The sequence below is a fragment of the Scardinius erythrophthalmus genome (assembly GCF_964197995.2).
Source record: "Scardinius erythrophthalmus genome assembly, chromosome: 3".
Lineage (NCBI taxonomy): Eukaryota > Metazoa > Chordata > Actinopteri > Cypriniformes > Leuciscidae > Scardinius > Scardinius erythrophthalmus.
This window is the reverse complement of record NC_138223.1, coordinates 43,236,776-43,246,409: the sequence shown is the minus strand read 5'-3', so window position 1 is coordinate 43,246,409 and position 9,634 is coordinate 43,236,776. Positions and strand designations below refer to the sequence as shown.

The 9,634-nt window shown below is 38.1% G+C and overlaps 1 protein-coding gene across 3 annotated transcripts; it reads left to right on the top strand.

Annotated features, from left to right (window-relative positions):
• The first annotated feature begins 96 nt into the window (after window positions 1–96).
• On the top strand, window positions 97–9,406 carry b3gnt2a (UDP-GlcNAc:betaGal beta-1,3-N-acetylglucosaminyltransferase 2a). Of its 3 annotated transcripts, XM_081361383.1 has the most exons (3): window positions 97–376; window positions 3,927–4,009; window positions 6,432–9,406. In XM_081361383.1, the coding sequence occupies exons 2-3, from the start codon at window positions 3,970–3,972 to the stop codon at window positions 7,706–7,708; spliced, it is 1,317 nt and encodes a 438-aa protein (XP_081217509.1). In that variant the 5' UTR covers window positions 97–376; window positions 3,927–3,969; the 3' UTR covers window positions 7,709–9,406. The 3 variants fall into 3 exon arrangements, with proteins under 3 accessions (XP_081217509.1, XP_081217511.1, XP_081217510.1); XM_081361385.1 differs by lacking the exon at window positions 3,927–4,009; XM_081361384.1 differs by lacking the exon at window positions 97–376 and having other exon boundaries at window positions 3,912–4,009.
• Window positions 9,407–9,634: the final 228 nt, after the last annotated feature.

Genomic DNA, 9,634 nt, shown 5'->3' with positions numbered 1-9,634 from the left:
ATGTAAAGCAAAACATAATGTGTACACATTGCAAATAGTAACGGGCGTTTTCGCCGTGCTTAACTCTGTGATGATTATACAAAATTGCCATTGGCAGAGCTAAACCTGTGCACGTGCGTGCCCGTGCCCGTGCGCGCGGCCGTGGTCAGAGGGGTTCGCGCGTGAAGAGACTCTGACCTGCTCGAGTACATGCGTTACCGCTCTCTGGCACGCTAGCATGGAAGAAGACTCACTGTAAACGGGACTTTCAAGTTTATTAAAGAAATAAATAACAGAGGGAAGTTCCGTTCGGTGGACTTCGGGCAAAGGAAAATCTCTGACAGAGGAAAATGTCCCTTCTTTAAAGAAACATCAGTTGTGAGTCGCTGTTATAAAGGTGAGAGTCGCAGCTGCCACGCACCTACACGTAGGCTACAGGTAAATCAGACTAGATAAGAGTAACGAGTTAGGACAAAAAAGAAATGCCTAAATAGATAGAATGTGTCTACTGAATTAAAAAATAACGATGGTGATCGTATATAGCCTACTAGATATGAATGTTTTAATTTTGGTAGGTCTGTTAGTCACTTTCACCACCCTGATATTTATAAGGCGTTTTATTATTATTAATTTCAACAAATTATCTATCTATCTATCTATCTATCTATCTATCTATCTATCTATCTATCTATCTATCTATCTATCTATCTATCTATCTATCTATCTATCTATCTATCTATCTATCTATCTATCTATCTGCCAAATCCTTAAAGGGATAGTTAGTTCGCCCCAAAAATGAAACTTTTATCATTATTTTCTCACATCTTGTCTTTCCGAAGCTGTATGAGTTTGTTTGTTTATTTTGTGGGAAACAAAAGTACAAAAATTAAAGACTTTTTTTACATAGATCCTTTGACATCTATACAGTGACCACTGAATGTTGCTAATACAATGCTATATCAGATATGTAAAAAAAAAAAAAAAAAATTACAATGTCAATTTCAATAGTGCATTGAGAACTCATGTTTAATGTGATAGTTTCATTCTTACATCTACTATATCTATAAATGAACGTCATCTGGATATGTTGTTTTGCATTAGGTAAATCTGTGAAGATGTTTAAAAAAATTGTTGGGGACAACATCAACCCTGGCAAAAAGGGGGACGTGTCCCTCCCGCCTCACCCGCAAATTACGCCTATGACAACATAATCTGCATGACCAATATGTGGAAAAAAATGCTGCACGTTGGACATCAGGAAATTTGGCTATGACACACTTGAGAACCAATAATATTTTTTATTGATGTCCAACCTTCACCATATTTGAAATTTTGGGTAAAAATTTCAGTCTGTTTCTCACATAAAGCTATTATATGGCTGAATAAAGTTAAGATATGGACCACGTTCATTTTGCTTTTGGCTTTTCCTGGTTTCTCCCACGGTAAAGAAATTATAGGCCTATCTGTTGAATCTTAAAAATAAAATAAAAATGTTGGGGAAAAAATCCATATGTATCTAAAATGTCACGAGGGTGAAAAAAATACAGAACTTTCATTTTTAGGTGAACTATTGCTTTAAGGATCGTTCACAGTTTCAACACTGTTTAAAAAAATAGGCTACCTGAGCTTTAGCGAATAAACCATGATGACGCCTGTGGAAAGTCCTCGTAATGACAGGAGAATCAACATGTGTGTACTCCGAGATCTAATGAACACACACACACACACACACACACACACACACACACCACTCATTGCTGTTTACAGTACAGTGAAACATTAGCCTATGCCTTCAGGATGTTGACTACACCTTTAAAATCACCGTTTTCAGAAAGAGACAAATATGTCTAAAGGAAAACAACATTTTCTCCTTTTTAGCCTTTACGTAGCAATGTTTTGGTTTTCTTTGTCATGTTCCAAGTTGTTAACTTCGAATTCGGTCTAAACGATTCCGTGAAGCACTCTAAATAAAAAAAATGTAGTCCAAATAAACGGTCCGAACAAACAACCTGTTGGTGCAACTTGTCACTCAGATGTGATTGACCAATAGCAAATCACAATGATCCAATCAATTCCCGATGGACAAGGTCAAGTCCCGCCCTACATTTGTTCTTTGTTTACATTTGTTTGTTGTTTCACTCACAATAAAGAAGACAAGACTATCTCAGCTTCAGGTGCATGCCAACTTTAAGAGCATTAAATGTTGGTACATTGCAATTATTACGCATTCTATTACAGATATCACAAGTAGCCTATGTCACAAAATACTTAAAGGGGTGTATAATGCCCTTTTCACAAGATGTAAAATAAGTCTTTGATGTCCCCAGAGTGTGTATGTGAAGTTTTAGCTCAAAATACCCCACAGATATTTGTATACAGCATATTAAAATTGTCACTTTTTGAGGGTGAGCAAAAATGCATTGTTTTTGTGTCTGTCCCTTTAAATGCAAATGAGCTGCTGCTCCCGGCACAGGGGGCGGAGCTTCAAGAGCTAGTGTCCTTTTACCTCACACAGACATGCACTGAAAATGTCAACAACTTTTAGCATTTTATGTTCAAACCGGAGTCAGACAATGATGGAGAGACTCAGAAGAATTGACAACATGTTGAATGTAACAGGACATTTCTGAATGGTTTGTTGATGAATTTATGTAGCTTGTGTGTAGTAATTTTCTAGTCATTGATTAGCATATTCTGTCATGATAATCTATAAATCGCTTTCCCATGGGCGGGGTTTATGTACATTTTAGGGTTATTGATGTCACTAACCCGGGAGGAATGTCGTGTAGTCCCTACCAGCCGTTTGTTGTAGTCCTTAAAAAACAATTTCTTTAAAAGCAAATATCTTCCTTTGCTTTAAACTTTGAGCGTTGTAACTTTGCAGATGTCGTTTATGCTCAAACAGCAACATTACACACTAACTAAAGTTAGAAAAGTGAAATCATAATCAACCACCCTTTTAAATAGTTTGTTTAAAAAAACAGTATTTTAGGAGATTAATATGTGTGTACTGTAATGGTGCGTGACACTTTAGTATGACATTAAATTTAAAGTGATTGCATCCTAAAAACATTTTAGTTCTGATGTAAAATTTACCGATTTTCTTAATTCTTTTTCTTTTTCTCTGTTGCATTCTTATTTCCATTGCCAATCTAGAAGTTGCTGTTGTGTTAGTCACTCTTAAATGCTGCACAAAACATGCATGTGGCCTATAAAGAAGAGGGCTGAACCGACAGAGAGGGATTGTGATTGTGTCTGGATTGGACTCTACTAATGGACTTTTGCACCAAAAAACTGTTAAAAGCCGAGAGAAGTGATAGCATTGAGTCACAGTGTGGAAAGTTTTCCCTGTGGGAGTGTAGGTAATGTCATGCTGGGAAAAGGTCTAAATTGCAGTCATAAAATGGACCTGTTGCCATTCAGTCTTCGTTCAGTCTTCGGCACGCCACGTTATGTTTTGTATTGCATGCAAAATATGACAAGCTGACATCAATGTTCAGAGGCTGAATATCATGAGGCCTCGTCTTTTGGCCTCTATTTTGCTTAGCAGCTACATAAACCATCCCTAAACTATCGATCGATTGCTTAACATGCCAGTCAGACGGTCTCTTCCAGGGTTAGTGAGACAAAATAAACTGAATACCAGAGCTATTTAGTCAAAGGCCTGGCTACACGAGAGTCTGACGTTGCACATCTGTAATTGGTGTCATGAGGAACACATGATGTGTTCGAGGAATGAGAGAAGGAAGCATGTGACATTACATGAAATTCAGGGTGATGCTAAACACTAAGCTTGAGCAGGAAAGAAAGACAGATATTAGGAAGAAAACAGGTTGAAAGGGGAATGTTTGGATGGTGTGGAGAGTGTGATAGAGAGAGAGACCTTGGTTTTGGTATGAATCATTGGCTGATATGCAGCAGGTTCATCCCTTACTGTTCAGGTACAGTCGCAGGAGGAGAAACCCTGGACGCTTCCCACCGGATTCACTCATGGATCTCACCCTAGACTTACCCTGCAGATGCCCTCGCTGTGAGTCACGGACCAACCGTTACTTTAACGTTTTACTGACATCTATGTGTTAGCTGACGCTTTCTTAAAGGAGAAGTTCATCCTGAAATTAAAATTCTGTCCTGTTTTACTCATCTTTATGTCATTCAAACCTGCTGCTGTTTTTACGGTACACAGAAGAATAGTTTTTATACTGAGCCTTCTGAAAGCCTTCAGCTTTGTGTGTCGAAAGACTTAAATTGAGGTTTTACATGCACAATGCTATGATTTTGACTTCAAAAGTCTTTTTTTTTTTTTTTTTAGGGATGCACGATATATCGGCCACTTTTAATGTTATCATAATTTGTTATCATAATGTTATTTCAATGTTCATTTTTAATGTTATCATAATTTGCCTGATAATAAAATTGGGCCGATATATTAAAGCAGATAAATAATGTATTATTTCCTTCAGCTGAGACACTTCAGATTCGCCCTGTTTGCCATAATGGTTTTGAATTGCTTGAAATATGATTAGAATCACTTCAAAAAAGGAAAATAGAGTTCAGTGCAACATGTGCTGTCATATAGGCTGCATGAAATCATAATGAGAGCATTATAATTGTGTGCTTGGGACATGGCTGTTAATGGTGAGACTTTAGTTTTTGTAATCAGGCTCTCAAAAATGATATAAAAATTTGGATTTAGATTTATCGACCAATATATCGGTTATCGGCTTTCAAATATAACGAATTATCGGTTATCGATATCGGCCAAAATGTTCATATCGTTGCATCCCTAATTATTTAGTTTTATTGTAAATTTAGCCGTTTGTATATGCTCTTAAAAAAAGTTCTTTATTAGCATTGATGGATCCATTAAGAATCTTTAACATCCATGGAACCTTCCAATTGCAGGAACCCAAAATGGTTCTATTGCACTTTTGCGTATATGTAGAAAAGAGCTGTAATGATATGGGTGAGTGAACAATGACAAGTTTAATTTCTGGATGAACCATTCCAGGAAGTTCTTTTTACTTGTCTACTAAAATTAACAATGAAAGGTTGCTCTTTGCACCTTCCTTTTGACAAATTAATAATAGGTTGTGGTTAGTGTGTGTTTTTGCATGAGCATGCTTCTTTTTTGAGTTGAGGTATGATAATGTGCTGCACTAACACCATAAACCTATAGTGCTCAATTCTGGTTACCAACTCGAATCCATTTGTTTGTACATTTGTTCAGATGACGTTTAAAATGTGGTCCACAACATGATTGGACATTCATTTTTCAGACATTTTTGATGCTGTTTTTATCTAAATATGTTGTTAATAAGCTAAAAAAAAGTAATTTTAATGAAAAAAAGAAAGAAAATAAATTAAAATAAGAGCAATTTGTGGCATGGAGAAAGTCGTTTTATTAGGGTGACATTGTTTTTCATTTGAAATAACATGCAACAATGTAATGAATTGTGCATAATAAAAACAGGAACCTGCATTAGGACAATAAAGGTCTGTTCACACCAAGAACGATAATTACAAAGACAAGTGACTCTTAGAATAAAGGTTCAGTGCTGTTCTATATAGAACCCTAGGATTCTTGGCTCAATTTCAAAGAACCCTTTATGCCAAAAAGGTTCTATACAAGGAGAAATGTCAATTTCATGTTTACACTTACATTTATTTATTTAGAAGACGCATTTATCCAAAGCGACTTAGAATTGGGGAATAATGAGATGTTTAACGGGTTATTTCAAAGTATGTTTACAAATTTTAATTCATAAAATGTAATTAAAACTAAAAATGTTAATTAAAACTTAACCCATAAAACGATTCCATGATGGAACCCCTTTAGGTTCTATATATATGAAGCACCTGATATGAACCCTTTGAGATTCTAACTTTGTCTTCTTAATTATTAGCGCATACTGCTGCTTTAAATGCTTAATCTCGTTAAAGTCATGTGATTCTGATTGACTCTCAATGTTTTTATAGTTCATCAGCTGGACAAAAATTGTTGAGGACTTCCCTATTCTGAGAATTATAATGATTATTAAAACTTTATCATTATCGTCCTTGGTGTATAAATGCATGAATTTCAATTCTGATCTGGGTCACTTACATTTGTGGAAATAAATTAGATTTATTACCAAGTATGTAAGTGTCACAGATCAAAATTGATTGATATTCATGATTTTAACACACTGTCATACAGTAAACAGAGTCTTAATACACCGTATCAGTAAAGGTTTTGCAAAGTACTCTCATGGTTGAGGTTTTAACACATTCTGTTTGGGATGAAGTCCATACTAACTGACTTTTTATCCAACATAAGTAACATATTCCTCCACTTTCCATGTCATTGAGGTTTGCCCATCCCACTTTCTCCAGCATTTTCTGTAGACCATCCACACCTCTGTTTCCAGACTGTATCCCAATAGGTAATGAATCTCCTTCTGTGTCTATAGGTGTCGAGGGCATCTTCAAAATGAATAGCAACTGGAATAGGACCAAGATGCTCGGAGTGCTGATGTTAGCCAATTTCCTCATCTACATCATGGTGGAAGTGTCCCGAAGCTACGGGAAGGAGCAGGGCATCTCCAAGCGGCATAAAATGATGCCCAAAGTGTTCTGGAAGAAGCCGAAAGTCAGTGAGGCGTTCTGGAATCGGGAGCAGGAGCGTTTGGACGACATCTACTACTTGCCCCTTGTGAATGGCAGCGAGCCTCCTCGTGACTTTCGGGGAATCCCACTTTGGCTAAATCGCACAAGTCCGTGCCGGGCAAACGGCAGAGTGCTGACACAGATTGAGGACTTCAGTTCCCTACCACAGCGATTCCAGGATTTCCTATTGTACATGGAATGTAGGTCGTACCCGTTGATAACAGACGCACCCAAAGTGTGTTCTGAACCGCCGTACCTTTTGTTTGTGATAAAGTCCATTGCGCCACATTTCGACCGACGGCAAGCCATCCGGGAATCATGGGGTCGCGCGGGTTTCCTCGACGGCCGGCGCATCGCCACTGTCTTCCTACTTGGGAACACGACTGCATCGGACCACTTCCCGAACTTGTCGGATATGGTCAAGCACGAAGCGGCGTTGTACGGCGACGTTGTGCAATGGGATTACCGGGACACGTTCTTCAATCTCACCTTGAAAGAAATCCTTTTTTTGGAGTGGTTTGGGACACATTGCGCTTCTGCTCAATTCGTCTTCAAAGGCGATGATGACGTTTTCGTCAACACGCACCATATTCTGACCTACCTAGGCAACTTTTCGATGTCCAGCACTAAGGATCTTTTTATTGGTGACGTAATTACCAATGCCGGCCCACACCGGAGCAGAAACCTCAAGTATTATATCCCAGAGAGTGTGTTTCTGGGGGGCTACCCTCCGTACGCGGGTGGAGGAGGCTACCTGTATTCGGGAAATTTGGGACTGCGGCTAAGAAAGATCTCTCGTCTGGTCATGTTGTACCCGATTGATGATGTGTACACTGGGATGTGTCTGCAGAGACTGGGACTGGTACCGGAGAAACACGTGGGATTTAAGACCTTTGACATTGAGGAGAAGAACAGAGAGAATCCATGTGCTTACCAAAGTTTAATTCTGGTCCATCCCAGGAGCCCACAGGACATGATAAAGATCTGGTCTTGGATAAATGACCCTAAAGTGAACTGTACCGCTGAGTCTACTCGGACCATGAAAGGCACTAAACGACGCGGCAAAAGAAAAAAGAGCTGATTACAATCAGTAATGCTGTCTATACCGAAGAGACAACCACAGTAAACTTAATGTTCTATTGCTGACGTACTCCACGCACGCTAATTCTTTCACTTTGACACATTCAGTGTAGATGCTGTCAAACTGTTAAGGTGCGACACAACAGCGGTAATGCATGAAATCTAACTTTCAGAACGCCATGTATTCAGAGTAAAAAAAAAAAAGAGGATGGGGTTTAAAAGTGAAAAGGCTCAGTGATGCCACCTGAAAGGGACGTTGTTTCAGGGGTGGAGCAAGTTATATTTAAAAGTCCCCCTGTGGTGAAAATCAAGCTTTTAATGTTTATATGTCTATGTGGTGTTTTTAATGTGCTTTAAGACAAACCATGTGTACATTCATAAGTCGACACCATTGCTGAGTATTTTCTCCTTAAAACTGCAGTGAACCAAAGACAGTCTCAAAAACACGGTGTGAAAACGCTGGTGTTTCTGATGTCACAAACTACCTTGTAACCAATCAGATCAACGTGTGATCGTCAACGAGTGGATCTCTGAGCTGGAGTGAGTGAGTGGAGGCGGGGCTAATTTACATTTTCATAATACCGCGTATACCAAATGAGGCAAGGGTGTAGAGTTACATTCAAGCTATTTTAATGCATGAAGAATTTTTTTTTTCAAGGAAAAACTAAGTATGTAATTTTGGCGATCTAAGATTAGTTTTATGGGATAAAATTATTGACTACGGGGAGACTGTTAAGAAAGTCCAATTTTCATTGGAATAATGTGAACTGGTGAATCGTTCACAATGAGACCAGGAAGTGTATTTAAAAAAAGACGTCATGTACATTAAACGTCTCAAGAGGGATTGTGCTGCATTTACACAGTTTCTGCCTTAATTTACTCGCAATGATTAAAATATGATGCATTGTGAGAAATCAGGGTGTATTTTCATATCAAGAATGAGCTAAAGAGAGTGATGGGTTTATTTTGTGTAATTTTATGTTGTTGCTTTTATTTATGCCTGTATTTGTGTTTGGGAAAAGCAGAACTTAGCTGTTTGACTTCAATCGCATTAAACCTCCATACTCTCAGGAAGCTGATGTTTGTTCGATCACCAATTACACTTGCAGGAGTGTAACAACACACAATATTAGATGTTTTTATTGGCCTACTTAATTTGAATGCTGCTTGTTCAAGTGAGTTGTGACCTTTGCGCCATTGTTGTAGGGCAACTTACAACACACACAACGAGCTAAATGAGACTCGGAAGTTCAAAGTCTAGCCAAATCTCATCACTGTATAATTCTCTGTTAACTCCATTGGGAGCTCTAAGGATGGGATTTCCATGTCATATTTAGTGAGAAGTTCAGTATGTTCAATATGAGTTGTAATCATGTTCACACATTTTTAATCATGGATAAAATGAAACCTGAAGAAACAGGCTCGACCCCTTATATGTGAAACTTGTCTGTATCATTTTACAGTTAAAGGGATAGTTCCCCCAAAAGTGAAAATCCTGTCATCATTTACTCTCCCTCAAGTTGTTCCAAACCTGTATGACTTTCTTTCTTCTGCTGAACACAAAAGAAGATATTTTTAATAAAGTCGGTAACCAAACGACTGATGGTCCCCATTGACTTCCATGGTAGGAAAAAAAAAGATACTATGGATGTCAATGGGGACCAGCAACTCTTTAATTAACAACCTTCTTTAAAATATCTTCTTTTGTGTTTAGCAGAAGAAAGGAAATCATACAGGTTTGGAACAACTTGAGGGAGAGTAAATGATGGCAGAATTTTCATTTTTGGGTGAACTATCCCTTTAAGCACTCATGTTTTGTGTTTATCCTAATAAAGTTCTGCTGTGTTCATGTTTGTCATTGTCATCTGAGGCTATCTAAATGAAAATAATTAAACAGATGCAGATGTGGGCAATTGTGGACCATCCA